The sequence below is a fragment of the Aulonocara sp. 'chitande type north' Nkhata Bay genome, linkage group LG9 (genome assembly GCF_057382095.1).
Source record: "Aulonocara sp. 'chitande type north' Nkhata Bay isolate Kocher_YH1m ecotype deep benthic linkage group LG9, A_spYH_male_GT1.1, whole genome shotgun sequence".
NCBI classification, from domain to species: domain Eukaryota; kingdom Metazoa; phylum Chordata; class Actinopteri; order Cichliformes; family Cichlidae; genus Aulonocara; species Aulonocara sp. 'chitande type north' Nkhata Bay.
The window spans coordinates 18,228,836-18,250,872 of NC_141352.1; the positions used below are offsets into that span (position 1 = coordinate 18,228,836).

Sequence of the window (22,037 nt, forward strand, 5' to 3'; positions counted from 1 at the left end):
TTGAAGTGTAAAATAAGTGGAAGGTATGTAGGTAACACAAAAGCACTGCCTGTGCAAATGAAATCCCCTTTAGGGTTGGTAAATGTCTTTCATTTTATACTCTATTAGTTAGGGCTGTAATTAATGGCGTTATTACTGATTTATAACAAGTGCATAACTCTTTCCCTTGCACAATCAAAAGATTACCCTTCAGTGTTAATCTCATGGCTCTTCTGTCGTGTTATCCTGCAGAGTATCAATGCCGGCTCAACTTTCAAAAGGCTTGTGAAGCATCAAACAGAAATGTTGTTCTACAGTATTCTGACCATCCCGAAGCTCCAGCGTTCAGACCGAGGCCGCTACACGTGCCGCGTCAAGAGTGGTGATCAAAGCCAGCACAAACACGTCAATGTTACTGTCTATGGTGAGTTTCCTCCGCTGACCCATCCCGACATTCAGGAAATTCACCAGTCATCTGCCCGGATTACTCATTCCAGTCATGCTTGCTTAATTTTTTTAAGTTTCTGTGACCAGCGCATTCTTTATCACAGGCTCCAGAACGTCACAGCGGTTTCCAAAATTTGACATCAGCTTTTTTAATGCACATTTTTCCCTCATTTTCAGACCGACCATTTATCAACCTGAAACCCAGAAACGGACTGGTGATGATGGTGCAAGCAGGAGAGAAATCTTATAAAATCTCTCCCAAACTGCGAGCGTTCCCGGCCCCAAAAGTCATTTGGTAAGTGATCAGAAATACTCCTGTATCCTCACAAAATTTGTGACTTGAGAGCTTCTTCTTTAGTGTTCATACCTCTCCAGTGTTTTTTTTTTTATTTATGCTTTACCTCCTTTAACCTGGAAGCTTATCTCAGCTAACTTCTTAATTTCTTGGAAAGAGGGAATGACTTCCCAATAAAATATGACTCATCAGCACTTTAAGTATTCCAACTTATTTCCTTCCCTGCAACTTTGTTTCATCCTTCACACACTACCTGAAGCTTTTCGGAAACATCCCTCCTCTCCACTTTACTCAGAGGTCTATTTTTTTTTCTGGCAGGCTGAAGGATGGCACGGTTGCAGCAGAGCAATGCTCCAGATACCACATGAGTGGAAATTCCCTGGTTATCCGGGATGTTGCAGAAGAGGATGCTGGGAAGTACACGGTCCTCGTACGAAACCAGGAACACAGACTCTACCAGAATCTCACACTCACACTTGTGGTTAACGGTGAGAAACAACAACAACAAAAATACTTCTTCAGCTCTAAATGTCCTGTCCTCAGGACATTAAACCTCACTTTTTTATCATGTTTATCTCGGCATCATCTCGTCTTGTAGTGAGTCCAAAAATAGGGGAGAAAGCGGTGTTGCTGCAGGACCCGGGCTCCGTACCACGGGGGAGCAGACAAGCCCTGCGTTGCACATCCCACGGAGTCCCTCCTCCACACATCCAGTGGCTTTGGCATCCCTGTCCGTCTAAAGGCCTGTAAGTACCCAGAACATCACAACCTTACCAGCACTAAGCACTAAAGCACTAAACTAATTTATAAAATCCATTAAAATGTATAATTTTCTATACTTTATAAATTCTTAAATAAAGATAGCTGGTTTCCTAGTATGCACATAATTGACCAGAAGAACAATATAAGCCAAATATAAAAACCATACAGCTATACGGAGCTTCAAGTGCTTTTATTATATTAAAATCTGGCACCTCAGAAATTTACTTCACATACTGTGCATAATTAATCTGCAAAAATGTAAAAAAAAAAAAGGCATATTTTTTTTTTTTTACCTTTTTGGCTGCAAGGTTAAAAATATTAATAATATTATAACACTTCATGTGCACATAGAATAAATAATGATGTTTCTTCTATGTTACTCATTGGAGTGTGTGTGTGTGTGTGTGTGTGTGTGTGTATGTGTGATTTTTTATTTTTTTTGTTGTAAAACGAGACATGTTTTGTCTATTTCTGCGTGTGTTCAGACAGCGTTTCCTTCTTGTAACCAGAACAGATGCCTTTGGGGGCCTTTCATGTGCAGGAATGTGTGAAAATGTGTGTGTGTGTCTGTGTGTGTGTTTGTGTGTGTGTATTTCATCGGCCCAGTGTTTGCATGTTTGTTTGATTGTGCAGCTCTTTCTCATATTTTTGTTCTCTTACTGTCCATGTGTCCTTTCCATATGTTTGTTTAAGTTCATACAAATCTGCATCCTATGTGTGTGTGTGTGTGTGTGTGTGTGTGTGCCTGGTACATTCACAAACACAGTACACGTTGTATCTCAGACTTGAAAGGACAGAGAAAAAAAACACACTTCAATAGCAGCCAGTTCCGTGCTCTCAGTCACGATTTGTTGGTTTCCAAATCAAACGCTATGATTTAATGAATTTCCTGTCCAGGAGGCAGGGTGAGAGGCCTGTTTATTATTGTGATTGCACACTGCATCCTGTGATGCTTTTTCTTATATCTGACACACACTCAATATACAAAGTTCTCATGAGAAATGGCCCAGCCCGATGAAGCGAAGGGACAGTCAGCCTTAAACACACGCCAGTATCCAAGCAGGCATTTTGGCAGAAACATTGATTGAGCTGCTCTCGGAGGTCAGACACGTATTGTGTTCCTTACAAACAAGTCAGAAAGGTTAAGTATTACCTGAGAGCACCACAGCAGCTGCCCACGCTCTTTTGCCCCCTGAGACACACTGACATCATAACTGTACTTGACCCTTAACCCTGGCACTCTCACAAGGCGCCACGCCAATCAATCTCATCCAAATGCCAAAAGTTATCTACATAATGTACATTAGGATTGTCTCAGGCCGCCTGGCAGCGCCAAAGTATGCAATCTTCAGTGTCAGAGTAAATCCAGGTCAAGTGATGTAAGCTCTTTTGTTCATGCCGTTTATTGTATGTGTGACAGCACCTTTGTCTTGTTTCACAGTAAGATGTCAGATGCAATCTGCACATGTGAGAAATTTGGCAAAGCCCAGTTTTTAATCATCACTTAGATGAATAATTCGACTTTAAGCCATTTTTATTCCATTAATATAATGTGATTTGTAGCAGTATTGTAATTACATAAAGAAAGAGGCATAAAATAAACAAAAAGGCTGTATTTCCCAACAAAGTAGAACAGCAGAAGTTATAGTATACCTAAAAAATGAGTCAAGCATGTTTGCACCGTAATTACACTGCAGATTACATTTGGCTTCTTAACTGGCTGCCTCACGGTCCTTTGTAAAGCTCTGTTCTGGTTCAGCTTCAGTTTCTGTGCTGATTGTATTTCTTTGGACTGGTACTTTTGATTGGATCCTCACTGGGCCCCTTGTTCTTTGCAGCCCGGCTGCACCACCACAAGCCTGACGCCGTGCTGGAGGAGGCCCAGGGACAGTGGACCAGGCTGGGCCAGGCTGACGGGGGGCCTCTCGCCTGGGTCCTGGGTCCACTGCTGGGTCTGGCCCTGGGAACTGCAGCGCTCTTATCTGGCCCGAGCAGGAGGTGCATTGGGCTTCCTGTGCAAAAATCAGAGCGCTTTTCCTCTCGTTGTTTGGCTTCCTCTCCGACTCGAGGCGCTTCCCAGCGGCGTGATTGTCCCTTCGTCTTCAAACGTGGCACGGCCCGCTTCCTCAAGAGCTTGATCTATTCTTGAGAGCACCCCCACACCCCTTCCCCAACTCGTCTGCCCCCTACACATACCTCTAAACCCCCTTCCATCACCAGCCCTGACCTGCACCACAACCCAGCATCCTTCACATTTACAAAAGAAAAACTCCCCATCACCTCCCACTCTGGAGCCCTCCCCCTACATCACCGCCACCTCCACACACTCATCGGTGCCTCTCGACAGCAGCCAAAACCCTCAGTGACATCATCAGTGATCCATAGTGACAATCGCAAGCTCGGTATACTGGAAAATGAGTAAAGTGACTTGGAACACTGCTGAGCAGTGACGACCAGGAGATACAAAAAACCAGGAGTTATATACACCACAACACTAAGGATATAAGGACACCTGCTTCACTGATTATTTATTTCCTTCCTTTTTCCAGTTTAAGTCTCCCCGCTACACCAGGCTGTCCTGTAGTTCGATGCTTTTTATATTTCACAGACATTTGAGCCAGAAAAAGTGCAATTCCACCCATCCACCAGCCACATTTCTGGAGCTGCTTTGCTTGTTTTTTGTGTCCTAGAGTGGTACTAAAATGGGTGCATGAACCGTGCCTGCCTGTCCCAAGCCCCGATCTGATTTTGACAACCAAAAGAGAAAACGAGAAAAAGCTGTGAGTTTCTGTTGCGATTTTTTTAACCACCAGTAGAAGATCAGTGTGCTTACCTTGGACGGGCGAAAAAGGAGAGAGGACATGCTTTGTGCTGTTCACTATGGGATTCCTTCAGTTCTCTATTAACAGACTAAGTGTCTGCAGATACCTACCATGTAGGAAGTCTGAGAAGGCCAGAGACGATCCTGTGTCGCTCCTGTGTCGTTCACTATCATCCCATATCAAAATGTCTCATTTATGTGTCATATGGTGTCAGTATAACAGCCCTGTTGTCTTTGTATCAGAAGTTAATTAAAATCTAAGTGTATGCGTGATACTACAAGCCATTTTATGAGAATGAGTAGCATAAGTGTTTGAATAAAGTCCATTTGTGCATGTGAGCGTAAAGAGGGTGACAGCGTGTGTGCTTGCGCACAATTGTGTGTGTGTGTGTGTATCCTATTCTACGGGTGTCTGCTAATGTGATTAATTGCTTGTATACAGATGTTCTATGAGTAATATATGAATCTAATATTTAATAATTTTATACAACTAACTTACATATGACAATATTTGACTCTGTATGACTCTCTTAAGCTGTACTGAAGTGTTATATCAGTTGTTTGTGTTTTTTTGCATTAAACCTTGCTTATATTTGTGTATTCGTTTACATGCGCCACGGTTATTTTGGGGGGTTGGGGGCTCATACAGGAACACACAGTTGCAGCAGTAAAAGTGTATTTTAAGCAACATAACAGGAAAGGAAGAAAAGGCAGCAGATGACCCCTCTGATACACAACTCGAAGCAGTCCGTTCATATACCCAAGCAGCCACTGCTCACCCTGTTTGCAAGCACACACTGTGTGAATGTGGTGTGTCTGCGTGCATATATAGAAATTTATACGTGTTCATTTTCTGTGTCTAACCATGTTCATGTTCACGCATCCATCTAACTAATTCTATGTGTGTGTGTGTTTGTGTATGTGTGTGTGTGTGTGTGAGGGCGACTTTGAGTCAGAAAGTGTTTCCTGAGAGGCGTGGGAGTATTAGCTGGGTGGTATGATACTGTAGGTGTGGGTGTCTGTGTGCATTCGCATAGCATGTGTGTGTCAGGCCCTTGGTGTCATGCACAGGGTGGGTCGCTTGTGTAACTCGCACACTATCTCGATGCCAAGAGGAAGAGCAATCAGTGAGCAGAGAGGAACCGAAGACAGGGAGGAGCTCAGGGCAGACAGAAAAAGATGACGACAAGGATACAGACAGAGACAGAGAGGTGAGAGGAGGGGGGCAGTGGCACATCCATAAACAGGCAGAGCATCAGTGAACAAAGTGGAAGTGATCGTTTACAAGCTGGAGGAGAGTTAATGTCTTAAAAAAAAGGAGGGGGCATCCTTTTATAAGGTAGCTGTTTTATAAAAATAAAAAAGAAATCACCCCTGCACACAAAGTCCAGGTTTGTTTATTTCTGCTGCAAAACTGGCCATTTAGACATGGGAGTCTACAGGGATTCACTCACCTGTGGAGCCAGCCTCCAGTGGGTATGTGAGGAAACTTCAGTTTTCAGCCCAGTGGCTTGGTCTGCAGGTGCGCACCAGATTTTTCACATTAAAAATGTAATTCTGTAATAACAGCTAGTTTTAAAAAGCTTTTATAGTTGAATTTAGAAACTAAACGCACCCTTATTATATTTTTCTACGTATTTAAGTAACGCTTCTTCACTATTTAGGCTGTTTGTGTGCAGCCAGATGATCACCTGCAGTGTACTGAAAGTGAGGCACAAACAGGAGAGCTTGAATCTGTGGAGGTGAAGTCTGTACTTGTTGTGCTGAGGTATGTGAGCTACAAATACCTCAGCTTAAGACATTAACATTTGTAAGTTACTGAGAATTTATTCATTGCTCAGGATTTTAATTAACATTTAAACTGGCTTCACATTAGTGGTTGACATGAATAATTAACAGTTCAGTAAGTGTTAGCTTAATCACTTGAAGTCAGTTTTTTTTGAACAGGAACATACACATACACGTAAACAGAGAACATAGTAAAGATCATAAGTGAAAAACATTAGTCAGAAAATTTGAATAAAAACACAAATAAATTTTTACCAATGATAAAAAACTGTGACTGTAACAGAAAAAAATTATAGTGAGCTCAACCAAACCGAGAGACACCTCAGATTTGACTAAAATACCTAAAAATCTAAAAACAGTGACGTATTTAGAGGTGATTTAACATTGTCAGCTGAACAGCTTCTTCTGTGGGAAGGTACGCTGTTTCAGAGCCCGAGGGCAATAACCTCAAAGGTCGCCTTTAGCTTTTACGTGAGGGCAGTGAGGGAAGTCATTGGAATGATGACCTCAGTGACCTGGAGGCAAAATACTGAGTTAAAAGATCAGTATCGTGGAGCTAATCCATTGTTTAAAATCTATTCAAAACTTCACAGGCAGTCAGTGCGGCCGAGTTAAAACAGGAGTGATCTGCTGCAATTTGAGCCTTCTGCAAGCGAGAGAAAGTGGAACTGGGCAGTAGCTGTCCAGCTGAGAGGCGATAGAGGATAACACACGCAGGACTTTTCCGGATCAGTGACAAATTAAATGTGAGAACAAATAAACTGAATCCACCGGAGATCTAATCCGTGTCACACTTTGGTTTTCTGTCTCTCTGCAAACAGACTCATTTCCCCTTTAACCTCCTGGCGTCCACATATGTGGACATCACATTTTGGGTTATTTAGACCAAAATACTCAATTTTGCTCTGCAAGGGCCTGATATCCACTTACAAGGACATTATACTGCTACTGTTCTATCGAAATTTTAAATGAATATCCTCATATGTGGCTCTCATTTTTCTTAGAAACATAGATTAGGTTAAAAAAAAGAATCTAGTAATTCTTTGTTTTTACATTGATCAGGTCCCAATCAGCCCAAATATCAAAGAGAAATTAAAAATGCATGCCGTGGAAGAGTGGAGGTTAAACAAGCAAAATTGTATTCACTAGATGAAATGAGGGTGCAATATTTTTTTTCACTATAATATAAACTATTTTAGCTATTTTGTAATAACATCTACACGTTTTTTTTAAAATGAAAAAGTAAATCTCAACACAAATAATTAGCAAGCATAAACGTTGAACGTTTGTAAAGGTTGCCTTTTTCACATGAGGCATTGTAAGATATTTATTAAAATCTGAAAAGAATATAAATAATAAATAAAAATTGTAAACTTTAGAAAAAATATATGATTGACTATATGGTCCTTTGAAACTTCTGAGGATTTCTTTGCTTGTTGATTTACAGCAAAAAAAAGAAAAAAAAAGAATGACAAATCTGATTATAGCGTGGGTTTTACTCACTGTAATGAGTTGTTTTCAATAGCAGGTCTGGACCAGAGTGGCAGCGCAACTACACAATTAGCTTGTTGCAATCTGGTTTTGCAAAAATTAGGCAAGATATATATATAGTTTTTTTTTATGTTTCAGTGTTAACCTGAATATGTGGGCGCAGAGACGAGCTGTGTTAACTGATAGTTGTTTTCAGAGGTGCAATGATTTCAAACTTGTTTCTAATGTAGATCAGACTTTCAGTTTTGCTTTTTGCTCAGTACTGAAAGTCTGCGCTTACTTGTTTTTTTTCTTAATGAAACTCCCCAGTTCTTTGTAATTTCATGTTGAGAAACATTTTACATTGCTCTGTGCACACACAGTCTTTCACAGAGTAGTGAATTCCTCCACATCTTCACTCCTAACATTACAGGTTTCACCAGCGTTGCTAGCGTTGCGTAACTTTTCCAGTGTATTGTTGCCTCACTGTCAATTTTTTTGAAACGTTTTACAGAACTGTGTGACTGTTGGTGCTGAATTTATCAATTTGCTCATCTTAACCATTTATTATTGAATTCAGTTGAATTTTATTTATTTAGAGCCAAATCACAACAACAGTTGCTATGAGCAATGGAAAGGAAACACCAGACTCGGGGAGGGGCGGCCATCTGCCGCGACCTGTTAGGTTGAGGGATGGAAAACAAACAAAGGCACGCTGTGAAAGAGAGCCAGATTTTAATAATAATGAAATGCAGAAATGTGTATTAACACAGAGCGAGTGAAACAGGTGACTGAAGAAGAAACACTCAGTGCATCATGGGAGTCGCCCAGCAGCCGAGACCTATTGCACCATAACTAAGGGAGGACTCATGGTCACCTGATCCAACACTAACTATATATCCTAATATAGTGCATTTTTTTTCTGTTTTCCACTGATAAAACTGTTTAACGATTCTATAAATCACAGAATTTTGGATTATTTTAATTTATACATCCTTCTATATTTAAATTGTGGACCAACAATCAAACAGAAGCCATACTGTTGTGTTTTTTTTCAAATGTGAGCAGCTTGCATCATCCTTCACTTAGTTTCAGTTCCTGAGAGGTGACATTATTATTGTTTGAATCTTTCCTAAAATGCAATTCACATGACATTTCATCTGGTTTGATGCACCTTAGAAATTCAAGCTACCAAAGCAACAAGAAGCACAAATCATTTTCAGAGACAGCAAACTTCAACAGCATTCAGATAATAAATCCTTTAAATGTTTGTTTGCTTTTAAGCAACGCTTGAATGCAGTGTGACTGTGTTTTCTCCAGAAACATCACTTATATAGTAGAAATAATTATATCCACGCATTTCCTTATAGCTAAAATATTTAAAATTTTGATCTGAATAGTTAACATTTTGAATAAGCACAAGAGTTATTATTTATACCAAGAAGTTTATGCCTGTAGGTCGGCAAACATGATCGGTCAGAAGGTTTTGAATGAATTCTGATAAAAATTTTGTGTCCATTAAAGACAGGCGTACATCCACCAATGTCTTCAAAGTCAACTTAATGATTTATTGGTCAGAATTTGAAAAATAACTTGTAAACTTATAAAAATAAACTATGATTCTTACAACTGTATAGTGTGTTGTCACGGGTTCATATGTCGTGTCACATTTGACCTTTGATCTCTCCTTTAAGGGTTAATAGAGCGATCTGAAGGTCAAAGTGATTATAATGTTTCTTACTTTTGTTCTTTGTACTGACAGCATCCAGGCACATAAGGTATCTGTTACGGCCCTAGCAGGGCCTCCTCCTGAAGGTGCCTGTGTGGGCGTGTCCCACCACCTCTTCTGCCTGAGGTGCCACCTTTCCCTGTTACACAGCTGACTCACATCAGTAATTAAAAGTATTTAAGCCCAGGGAAAGGTGAGCTCTGGGCCAGAGTGCCAGTAGTGTGGTTACAGCTAGTGAGCTGTGTTTTTGGTGGTTTTCAGCTAGTGAGCTGCTCTTTCTTTTTGGCTTACGTTTTACTTTATTGACCAACGCCTGAGTTTTGTTTGTTTCCTTAAATGGTAATAGCGGCTTGTCCGTCTCTTTTAGTTAGTATAAATTGAAACTTTAATAAAACTCTTTAATTTAACCCTTTTGCCTCCTTGACTCCTTTTTCTGACCCAGTCAATTCTGTTACTTCCCCCTCCCCGCCTAGACCGCTCAGGGGAACGTAACAAGTGGGGGCTCGTCCGGGATTGTTGAAAAGGAAGTTTTGAGTTGGAATTGGTTTTTGATTATCTTGTTTTGTTTTTGTTTTTTTTCACCTTTAGACATTCAACTTCCCAGTTAAGTTAGGTGAGTGTCCAGCTGAGCTTATTAAGTTCTTCCTTCGGGCACTATTTTGTTATTTTGCCTTTTTTATTTTCGGAGTAATCCTGGGCGGGGATTAGTTCCCTGTTGGGGGTAGGCAATTCAGGGCCCCGGTCGCTGAAGTTCTGCCTTTCAAGTCGCCTCGAGCCCAGCACGCTCCAGAAGATAGGTAGGTAAAGGTTGTTGTGCTTAGGAACTGGGTAAGTTGTGTTTGTTTATTGTGTATGCTGTAAGAGGTCAGTTGGTCAGTTAAACTAAGTTGTGTAGTTTCTGAGTGAGTTGGCAGACGGGTGTGGTAGTGTCCTAATTAGGGTGTTTTCTAACCCTTCTCCGGCCCCCAAAATGGCTGATGAAGCCATCAGTGCACAGGTGTCTAGAAGCTCGTTTGTAAGCAGTAACATCCACCTGGTTCCCGTTTTCTGTGAATCCAGTGTTGAGAGCTTCTTCAGTGTGTTTGAAAGCATAGCAACTGCATTACAGTGGCCTGAAGACGTGTGGGGGGTGATGTTGCTGTGTAAATTCACAGGTAAGGCTCAGCAAGCTTGCTCTGGTCTGTCTAGGCTGGACAGCCTAGTTTATGAAAAGATCAAAAGTGCCGTCCTCAAAGCCTATGAACTTGTCCCTGAGGCCTATAGGCAGAACTTTCGAGGTTTGGAGTTGGCACAGGGTCAGTCCTACCTTGACTTTGCTCGGGAGAAGGCAAAGCTTTTTGGTAGGTGGTGCTCTGCAAGCCAGGTTAACAGTTTGGGGTCGTTACGTGAGCTCATGCTTGTGGAGGATTTTAAAAACTCTGTTCCTGAGTGTATTGCTCTTTATTTAAGTGAACAGAGGGTTTCCACTTTACAGCAGGCTGCCATACTGGCCGATGAGTTTACCCCAACTCATAAAACAAATGCTGTAGAATGTGACATCCCTTCTCACTACAATACATCTTGGAGAGCTAGGAGGGAGCCAGCTAACGAGGCTGAAAAAGTGGTGGTTTCAAGTTCCAAAGCAAAACTGTGTTTCTTCTGCCACAAGCCTGGCCATGTGGTTGCTGGCTGTGTGAAACTTAAGCGGAAAGCGTATCGAAAGGGAAGAAGGCCTGATTTGAAAACAGTCACTCATGGTTCTCAAACTAACAAGGTTGTCAGGCCCAGCAAAGGACCACACTTGGGGCATAGTTGTGTAAGGGGCTCCTGTGGTCAGTGTAAGGGGTCAATTAACCCTGAATGGCCGCTGGTTGACAATTTCCCAGGTCCCCAAAATGACCTGCAGGGGAACAGACTGTGTATAAAACCACCAGTAAGACCCGCAACCCTGGCTAACAAACATGCCTGTACCGATGACTTGAGGAATCGTCTGCAAAGTGTTTCAATAAGGCCCACTAGCTGCCTGCTGGGTTCTCCACATATGATGGTTCCAAGCCCTGGCTATCACATGGGACACTCTTTCAAGGGTCTGGGGCCACTCTCTGTCAATGTTGTGAACCCACTGAGATGGGGTTGGCAGCTTCCGCAGGAAATGCCCAACCATTGCTATGGGGTTTGGTAGGTGGAAAGCCTGCAAGTAGGTGATGAAACGGTTATGGACTTGTTTTGGTTATCGTGATAGTTTGACAAACCACGGGTTTGTATTTATGGGAGGGGGTGTTACGGCCCTAGCAGGGCCTCTCTCCTCCTGAAGGTGCCTGTGTGGGCGTGTCCCACCACCTCTTCTGCCTGAGGTGCCACCTTTCCCTGTTACACAGCTGACTCACATCAGTAATTAAAAGTATTTAAGCCCAGGGAAAGGTGAGCTCTGGGCCAGAGTGCCAGTAGTGTGGTTACAGCTAGTGAGCTGTGTTTTTGGTGGTTTTCAGCTAGTGAGCTGCTCTTTCTTTTTGGCTTACGTTTTACTTTATTGACCAACGCCTGAGTTTTGTTTGTTTCCTTAAATGGTAATAGCGGCTTGTCCGTCTCTTTTAGTTAGTATAAATTGAAACTTTAATAAAACTCTTTAATTTAACCCTTTTGCCTCCTTGACTCCTTTTTCTGACCCAGTCAATTCTGTTACTTCCCCCTCCCCGCCTAGACCGCTCAGGGGAACGTAACAGTATCACATATGAAAATTATGTTATTATGACTTTGTTATGTACACTGCAGTAATTGTTTAAGTAATGACTCATTTGAATACATGTACAATTTTTCTGAATATGTTTTTTGGGGTTGTTTTGGTAAACAAGATCAATTTATGGTCAAAATCTTTTTTTCACATGATATATTTTGATAAACATTTAAACAAATTTCAGTAAATTACTCTAAATGCATATATTATATACAAATTGAAAAAATCATACTCAAAATTATATCAAGTTTATTAAAATAATGAAATCCTGCACTTATTTTTACTACACTGGGAACACCTTAAAGTGTGTTTAAGAAGGAAATAAAATTAATATCTACAGATTACGATACTATTAACATCATTATTATATTGCAAAAAAATAACTCACTCCTGGTTGTATTTTTGTTTCTCTTTACATCACATCATATTTGATCTAGATAATTTCAATTCATGAATTTAGCATTTAGCATTTCCTACACAGACTAATTACAAGAAATGGAGAGAAAAAAAACCCAAGCGATGATCTTCTCTCCTAGAGTTGCGAAACTAACTGATCAAGCAGTCTATGTGTATTAAGGCCCCACCCAACTCTTGTATAATTTAAGAATTTTTTCGTCATGAGGTGATGTGCGTAAATAACCAAAAAGCATCTTGCATAAGCTCAAGTTCCCACAGCTCCTCCGGTGTGTAATCTATGGATTTAAACTTGCAAGAGTCATTGAGGGACAGGAACTCGTGTCCTGGAAATGTGGGCTAATTTGTTAAGAATAGAAGGAAGTTAATCGGCAGGATGACAATACCACCTCTGCATCCTTCATAGATGAACAATCCAACATTACATAGCACTTCAAAGATCCACTATTGTCAGTTTGCAGGGCAGGGAAAGACGACATGAGGCTATTGACAAAAATGTGGTGATAGTAACGATGATGTGATTCATGGTTTAACATCAAGCAGCAGCTGTCAAAGCGTTTTCCTGATGTTCTGCTCTTCCTCCTGCTGAGCACAGCTGAGAAAAACACTTGCACACCTGGAAGCAGCCAAAAATTATTTTTGTCAAACACAGCTGAGTCCCTCTCTTCCTCCGCCTTCAAGGTGTGTGTGTCCCACGTCTTCCTCACTATGGAGCCCTGTGACAGAGAGTCTTCCCGCCTTGTTTACACACAACCACATCCTGAGTGTTACGCACAGAGAGGAAGTGCTTCGGGGGAAGAAAAGGGTAAGTAAAGAACAGAAATACACACTGGGACTGACAGAAAAGCTGTGATATATTATTGTAGAAAATAAGCTTTAAAAAAAATCCCAGTTTGCTCTATAGGAAAAATTTCATGTCCAAATTCTGGCATATTCCTTTCCTGCAGGTGCACTAATCCAAAAAAGAGTGTGCATAATATTTTAAACCTCTTATTAAAGGGACACTCCACTGCACACGCTTGCAGGTTCCCTCGTAGTAAAGTCTCTCCCGCACACACTTAGAGCTTCTCACCTATAATACGAGTGTTGACCTACTAAGTTGGAAATGGGCAAGAGGTCTGGCTCAGAGACCGCTATTGTGAGCCCATGGAAAACATGATTCCTGCCATCAGTGGCAGAGGTAATGAGCCTGAACTTTATGAATGTGGGTGTTTTTCATAATGTCCTAAGTGCCGGTTTGTTCATGCGGATGTTTGTGCTCTCCATAGACGGTGGGGGTCCTGACTGTCGCAGAGGCCTTTGTGTCTGGAGTGTATCGCTGCATCGCCTCCAACTCTGCGGGGGCAGACCAGCTAGACATCCACTTCTACATCACAGGTGATCCCAGACAAGATCAATCATTGTGGGAGTTTTCTTTCCTTATTCCCACATCATAAACATGGAGTAAAGCTTCTGCTTGATCCTTTGTACATTAACTCGAAGTCTCTTTATGCAGAGCCTGCATGTTCCCAAAATAGAAACACCAAACTATCTTATACTTATTTGATTATTTTACCCATTCAAATATATAGTTAGATTTCTTTTAGTTTTTTGCAGATTTGACTCTGCACACCACTATAGTGGAATTTCAAACATTCAAGATGAAACTGCAGAGCAGACTCTCAGATTTAATTCAGGGACTTTAAAAAGGTATTGCATGAATTGTTTAAAAATGACAGCTTTTAACACAAGTCCACCCTTTTTTAAACACTCAATTAGATAAACTAACATAATCTTAAATATAAGGATTGTTTTTAATATTTGGATAAAAAAAACCATCTGCAGTCAGTGACTCTCTGTAGTGTAGAACCCATGAACATCACCAAATGTCCTGTTTTCGTCCCTAAGATGCTTTGCCAGGTCTGCAGCTGCCTTCAGTATGTGGGTCTCTGTGCCTTCAGTTTTGTATTTAATACATGTGAAATGTGCTCTGTTGGGTTGAGATCAGGTGAATGACTTGGCCACTGAAACATATCCCATTTCTTTGACTTAAGAAACTCTTGGGTTGCACTGTCCAATCAGTTTTGTGCCGTTTGGCTGAATCAGAGCAGAGAATAGAACCCTGTACACTTTACAATCCATCCTACTACTTCTAGCAGCTCTCACATCATGAATGTACAATAGTGCCTTAATTCCTTTGGCAGCCATACATTACTATTCTGTCACGAGTGGCTTAAAAGCTGTGACACATAATCAGACCATTAGTCAAGTAAAACAACAAAAACATTTTATTTGAATTCAACAAAACTCAATGAAGTTACAAAGGAAAAAAAACATTCCTCAGTCAGTAAGTGAGTAGTGTTGGCATGTTTGCTTTTTGCCTAACGTGGTGAGTGAAATGTTGTTTGGGTAGAGAGAAAAGGAAAAAGGTCGAGTTGTTTTTCCCCCCGAGGGAGCAAATGGAGTGCGCGTCTATACTGGTGAAGACTGGGCCGAGGTGTTCCCAGTCACTAATAACTCAACCACACCCGCTGTGCATCTCTAACACAAAACACACAAAGACAACCTGCCAGCCCAGCAACCAAAAGAGGCAGGTTCATCACGTTGTCTCCACTATGTTTGACAGATGATGCGGTAAACTTCATGAGCTGTTTTCTCTTCATTCTGGTGCAAGTTTAACTTGGTTTTAATTTTTCCAAAGATCTTTTTTTCACCAGTGCAGGCTCTTTTAGTTTGTTTTCTGACAAAGTCTAATGCTTCCTTCTTGTTCCTGAATGTAACCAATGGTTTGTACCTTTGCAAACCCTCTGTATTTACACGCATGTAGGTCTCTTCATTGTAGACCTTACAATGATGCATCTACCTCTTCGAGACTGTTCTTGACTAGATAATGTGATGGGATTTTTCTTAACCATGGAAAGAATTCTGCGATCATCCATTTTAGTCACCTTCTCTGGTATTTCAGGCCTTTTGGTGTTGCAGAGCTGGCAAGTGGATTCATGAATCATTATTTTTAAGGAGTATAATAGATTATTTGGGGTTTTTTAGTCTAATGATAACTTTCAAGGGAAAAACTGCTTGTCGGCCAGTTGACCTCTTACTTCTGTGCCTCTAAAAATGTGGGACTGTGTGTAAGAACAGTTAATGCAATACTTTTGCATTGAATTAAAGCTGAAATCCACAAAGGCAAAATAGCACACATGAAAAACACCTTTATTCAAAAACTTAACTGTAAACAACTCCATTACTAGCATGAAGGTTAAAATCCTCTGAAATCTATGATTCATATTGATTTGCTTTTTACACCAATGCGCGCACACACACATTCATGCATTCCCTAATGGCTGGCACATTTTCAGGGTTTTATGATGAACTTGAGCTTACAACATCTTTACTATGTTGTATGAAAAACAAAATACCCTTCAGTCAACATTAGCAGTAAATGAAGAGGCCATAAATATGTGCAAATGTGCATACAAGCTTATTCGCATAATGATCATGTTTGAAAAACAAAAAAAGATAAGGATATTGAGTATTGCAAGAGTATTGCAGCAAGATCACCACACTGATATAAAAAGAGACCTTGTTGTCTCAGAGCAATGGATTTAAATGGTTGACAATAATAATAAAATAAAACTGCAGTCAGTATGATGCAGATATACTTAAAGCCAGAAGTGTGAATTACTGTTCAGATACAAGAACTGAAGTAAAGCTGAGCAGAAATGCCTGCACAAAGATATCAGGCAGAGTTGAAAATACCCGGTAGCACATAACAGTTTGCATGCATCACGTACATTTCGTACTCTGTAGTTTTGCATGCCATGTGAAGTGTGTTGTACAGGTAAAACCTGAGTGTGTATGTGTCTGCAGTCAGGCTGCGCTGAGCTTTTAGTGTGTGAGCAAGAGCGAAACAGGAACCTGGCGCTCTTATCATTCCACTTCCCCGTGCAGCGCACTTCCTTGGACTGGCAGGTCCACTTATTTCGGGAGGCCTTGGGGTGTTCGAGAAAGATAAACACTATCTGCCATCAGGAAACTCTCAAGCCGTTTCCACGGGAAGTTTCAGATGGCTAAAGTAAATAAAAAGCCTTTTTACTGTATTCCACTAGCTGCTTTAACCCACAATAGCCATTCAACATAGTCATCAAAGGTTATAGAAATGAAGACTTGGTAGAATGAGCTCTCCTGGTTTCAGGCACCAGTCAGGATCCAGACTCGCATGTTGGGAAACTGAGACGGCTTATTCATCTCAGTGGAGGGTTATTTGTTTATACCTCCTCCTTACTTCTTCTTTCCAACTAATCCATGTATTTCTCTGCTCTGTGTCTCCATCAGATGTCCCTGGAGGCTTCTGTGTAAAGCAGCTGGAGGAGGCCAGAGAGGGTGGAGACCTCCACCTCACCTGTTTAGCCAATAAATACCTGTACACAGCACTGTCATGGCAGAGAGTGAACAACACAGAGGAAGCCCAGTCTCGCGGCTTGAATAATCAGCAGTTCACATTTGGAGAGTTCTCCAACTCGCTGGTCCTGTTAATAAGCAACCTGACGGCCAGAGACAGTGGAGCCTACAGATGCTCCGCCCGCCACATTGTCACCGGGCAGGAGACACACCTGGACACACAGGTGGAGGTGACAAGTGAGTAATCTCAACCTAACGCACTCATAAAGAAGAAAGCTTTTTTTTTTACAGTACCCTTTTGAAACTGCACAAAGCTTTTGAAGATAAGTGAAACCTATTGTAGTTTGAACTGTTTTGCTTATGGCGATCTTTAATATGTGTTTGCAGACTTACAGAAGGAGTTTAACTTAAAATTAATTTTCTATAAAAAGAAAAGAAAAAAAAGGACATATTGAGGACATTTAAACTCACAGCCTCTTCATGTTGTTCTAGTACTTTATGTTGCAGTTGTTTGCAAACACACACATTCACAGAGGTCTTGCTGCTTGGGAATGGGTCCCCTTAGTTTCCTGGGGCCCCACCCTAGCTTTGCTCTTGCACTCCAGCTCAGCACCTCTTTCACGTGGGAATGAGCTCTTGACTGGAGGAAGAGCACACAATGGCACTTCCCACAATGCCACATTTACAGGCCCCTGTGCAGCGCTGCAGGAACAATCAGCCAATCAGACACTGTCAGGCCCCAGCCCTCGCAGACAATCATCAATTGTTGTGCAGGAGGAAGATAGAGGAAACAACAATCAGTTGCTGTGGTTAAGTGACTTTTCTTCGTGTCTTTTACGGCTGTTCTCAATACAATCAGGGCTTAGCGCGTCAACTTCCTCCCACGGGACACCCAGCAAGGGAATTACTAGAGATACAGGGTGACTAGGATGAAAGAAGTGGTGGTGGTGGGGCTGGAAAAACAAGAAAAGGGGAGAAACGGAGAAAAATTTTAAGCATAGAGAGTATGAAGTCATCTATTTTTATTATCATGTATCGTTGTGCAGTTATAGTGTATAAGAGCTGTGTTGGCCTCATTGTATGCACTCACGCACAAGCAGCTGTCCGCACAATGAAAATGTTCTGAAATTAGTTTTGGTTTTTCTTTGGTTTTTAGTTCAATTCAGTTTCACTTCATTTCCGGAGTGATTTTTGATTGTTTCAGCTCAGTTTTTCTAGTTGGAAAATCCGTAGTTTTACTTTCATTTTTATTACTTTCACTTTTACTCCTTTTATTTATCACTTCAAAACAGGAGTCACTCTCTGTCTATGAATACACACAACACTTTCTGAACTCAAAGTCGTGTCATGTAGACATCCAACGTCTTAGTAAAGAAAATGTACCAAAGCTTTGTCCAGAATGTTGCGTTGACGTAAATTAAGAACAATTCCTGGATATTTCTATTTTATTTCAGATGGCTTATTTTTTTTAACCCCTTCACACTGAATGAGTCAGATTTGTTACGTGAGTTTTTTGTACGTTTTTGAGACTCCTACAGCAGAAGTGTGATTACCGCCCACACTAAAAAATTGCACACACCCCTGTTCTCTGCTGGCCATCGGGGCAGGGGGGCTGGGCGCTCAGGTATGTACCAGCTCACTCCCGGTGGCTACTTGGCAGGGCCTGGTGCCTGTTGCTCGGTCAGGCCTCTTCCGGGGCAAAGGGGGCCCTCAGGCCTCCGGCCTCTGGGCCTGTGACTCGGTTCACTCTGGCACAGCTGGCTGCCGGCAGAGCCGGCGAGAACATCACTGCAGCCCCCTCTGGCTTCTGCTCTGAGGCTATTGGGTGACCCCTCATCTGGGGCTCTCCTCAGCTCTTCCCAGGAGGGTGGCATGGATGCCCCTCCGGTGGTCCTCCTTGGGCTCTCGCACTCTGGGGCCTCTGGATGTCTGGGGCCTGGAACTCCTCCATGCCTGCTTCATGCCCTGGGGGACAGGGCTATGGCTCTCTACACCCTCTAGCAGACCATTACATGGGGAAACCTTTTGAATACAAGCGCGCTGATGCACACAGGTGTGCAAACGGGTGTTCACTGTTCATAGACATAAACTACACCTTTATTGGCTGCTATTTCCAAGCACATTGTGCGCTGTCGGTCCTGCTTGCTACACAACAACATTCAATATTTAGTATTTACTGCTGTTTACACTTAGCTTGGTTAACGTGATGGTGTTGTGTTTAGTATGTTGCTCTGTTTTGTTTTGTTTTGCTTGTTTTCACTTCTTTTTCTCTCAACAGGTGATCCAGGAGATTTTTTTTTCTCTTCTTTCTCTTTTTAAGTGCCCTTTCTCACGGTCCCTCTTCCCTTGTTTTTCTTTTCCTTCATCTTTCTTTCTCCCTTTCCTATCCCTCACTCATGTCTGTCCCGTCTGTAACAACTGAAAATAAAATAAAATAAATAATAACAACAAAGGTCGATCAAATGGACCAATACGGCAAGGCCGTGATGATCCATTTGGCAAAGTAAATCCATTGGGTCTCCTTGTTGGTCTTCAGAAAACAATTCTAACGGCTAAAGAACCAAATGGGACAGGCAAAAATAAAATAAAATTTAAAAAATAAAATTGCACAATAGATTTTTAAGCAATAAATTGAAGGGAAGAAATGTTGCAAATATAATGCAAGTTAAAACTCCAATCCAAATTAATTTTTTGTTGTTTTTTGTTTTTTTTAATCTGTCATGAAGTTCAATAAAAACTACTAATAATAATAATCATTTTTATTATTAGTTTTTCAGACTTAGTTTGAGTTTTGAGTTTAATTTTATTAACCTTGAATTCACCCCATTGTTGCTGCTCTTTGTATTGCAGGGTTATTAATAAAAAAAAAAAGGCCCAAGAGGACCCAAACTTTAGCTGAGTCACAGGTTTAAGCCAAGGCCACTCTTCCACGTGTGTCACTACAGCATTGTAGTTATTGTCCAAAAGTGGCACGGATCCAGAAAACTATGGGAAACAAATAGCAGCAGTTTCACTTTATCACAAAACTGTTCAAGACTGTAACTACGACTGTGACTACTGTAAAAACTGGCCGTTTTGGGTTTTTTTTGTTAATTATCAAGTGGTGAAAAAACAGATTAGCCCACAAGAACTGAGAAGTTCTTATTTTTAGTTCTTATTATCAGCAGTGGGTAAATGGATCCTTACTGTACCTCAAGTTATGTAGAGACTATAAAGTTACTTTAAAGGTCAACTACGGGGACTTTTAGCTCAAAAGGTGTAACCAAAATAATCCTAAAATGATCCAAATGTCTGCTAATTTAACATTTAAATCACAGAAGAAGAAAACATCTATGCAACTCCATTCATATTCATCTATACATTTATTTATCAATTATTCAAAGTGTCACTACTGGTGACACTTGCAAGTAGCGTACAGCTGACAGTTCGATATAAGGTGCCAGACGACCCAAACATGAGCAGCTGTAGGGCCAAAGTCAAGGGCACAGTTGTGTTTTTCCATGATAAAGAAAAATCTGTTTTCATCAAGCCCATTCTTCTACATGTGTCACTACCAGCTCATACTTATTGTCCAGAAGTGGCACGGATCCAGAGAACTGTGGGAGAAAATAGCTCTGGTTGCATTTCTACAGATTTTAAATAATCCTCAGCAAACAATAATCTTACAAATTTATGTTTGTGTGTGCGTGTGTGTGCAATTAATGCCATATTCAGGTGACTCTGTAGTTGTATATACAGCTAAAATACACAATCATCATGTATTTTGGCTCATGATTCCTGTTCTGGTGTATTTTTACTGTTCAGCAGTCACTAATTTTGGCCACAACAGGCAAAGCGGAAAAACTGTAATGAAGAGTATGAAAATGAACAAAGTTGGCAATAAGCAAAAGAGACTTCCATTTCCTTAGTTAGTATAGATCAAAACAGAGCTAAAAGTAGACACAGCAGTGGAAACTGCAAGAAACAATGTGCTCAAAGTACAAATTATTCTTGCAATAGAAATGTACAAGATGACACAAACGTCTGAAGCTCGCTAATGTTTCTTTATTTCATCAAAAAGGAAAATAACTCACTATGGCATAATGTTACCATACAATCAAAGTGGAGATGATTTTGCTTTAAACAGTACTCTGGTGTCTCGGTAATCTGTCAAATGAATGTTTAAACTTGATTATTTTTGTGTTTTTTGCTGCAAAAAATATTTGTAAAAAACTACTATACGTCTTCAATAATGATATGAAGTAAAATCAATCGCCTACCTCTGAAATATAGTGGAGCAGAAGTATAAAACAAGGGGGAAATGGAAATACATGCATAAACCACAAGGACAGTATAATTAATGCATTCAGTTAGATTACACCCAAACACTCATCTGTGCTGCACTGTTAGATGCTAAATATCCTCAAGGAACCACTGACACTGCTGCAGTAGTTTGTCGAGGAACCACTCAGAATGTTTTTGAGCTCATTATTATTATTAGAAGTAGTACTAGTGGCAATATAAGTCCCATAAATACACAATCTCTCAAATATTACATGAGACAGATTAAGCAGAAAATTCAGATTAAAGTTATCATAATTCATCTCTTTCTCCCCCTTCAGTCCTGGAGCCTCCTGTCCTGGTGAGTAATTTGACAGATTGCACCGTTAATGTTAGCAGCTCAGTGACCCTCAGCTGTCCATCTCGAGGGGTCCCACCCCCAACCATCACATGGTACAAAGACCAGCGTGCTCTGCTGCAGGGATCAGGTAAAGAAATCTTAACGCGTAAACTTTAGCGGTAAACCGGTGGTCTGTAATTTATTTGATGCCGTCTTTAGGTATTGTTATATCAGCAGAGGAAGCAAGGCTCCATATTGACCGGATCACAGTGGAGGACGAGGGTCTCTATACGTGCCAGGCAACCAATGAGAGGGGGTCTGCTGAGAGCTCGGCCTACATATGGGTTAGCGGTAAGAATCGCTGCCTTTTAATTGGCTCTCCACACAGTTGCCTATGTAACACATCCATATATAACCACTTTTGAACGTGCTTTGTTTTCACGTGTTTAAATAGGTGTGTAATGTGGATGCAGACATTTAGTAAAGTACATCACATTGTTTTGATGTAGTGTTTATACAGAGAGTGTGTCAGTTCTATTAATGGAGGATGATGAACGTCTGTTTATTAATTTCTAAGTAAACATTGATCAAAGTACGTCTTAACATAAACGTACTCAGCCTTTTGTTCAGTTTCCCTCA

At 41.0% G+C, this 22,037-nt stretch overlaps 1 protein-coding gene across 1 annotated transcript in view; it reads left to right on the plus strand.

Annotated features, from left to right (window-relative positions):
• The window catches only part of flt1 (fms related receptor tyrosine kinase 1), a 44,519-nt gene that overhangs the window by 9,399 nt on the left and 13,083 nt on the right, over window positions 1-22,037 (plus strand). Inside the window, exons 7-15 of the mRNA XM_086306224.1 lie at window positions 232-403; window positions 604-721; window positions 1,040-1,209; window positions 1,320-1,467; window positions 13,100-13,223; window positions 13,687-13,795; window positions 16,733-17,035; window positions 21,400-21,546; window positions 21,618-21,749. Of these exons, the coding sequence (XP_086162350.1) occupies window positions 232-403; window positions 604-721; window positions 1,040-1,209; window positions 1,320-1,467; window positions 13,100-13,223; window positions 13,687-13,795; window positions 16,733-17,035; window positions 21,400-21,546; window positions 21,618-21,749 (1,423 nt within the window). The remainder of the gene's footprint in view (window positions 1-231; window positions 404-603; window positions 722-1,039; window positions 1,210-1,319; window positions 1,468-13,099; window positions 13,224-13,686; window positions 13,796-16,732; window positions 17,036-21,399; window positions 21,547-21,617; window positions 21,750-22,037) is intronic.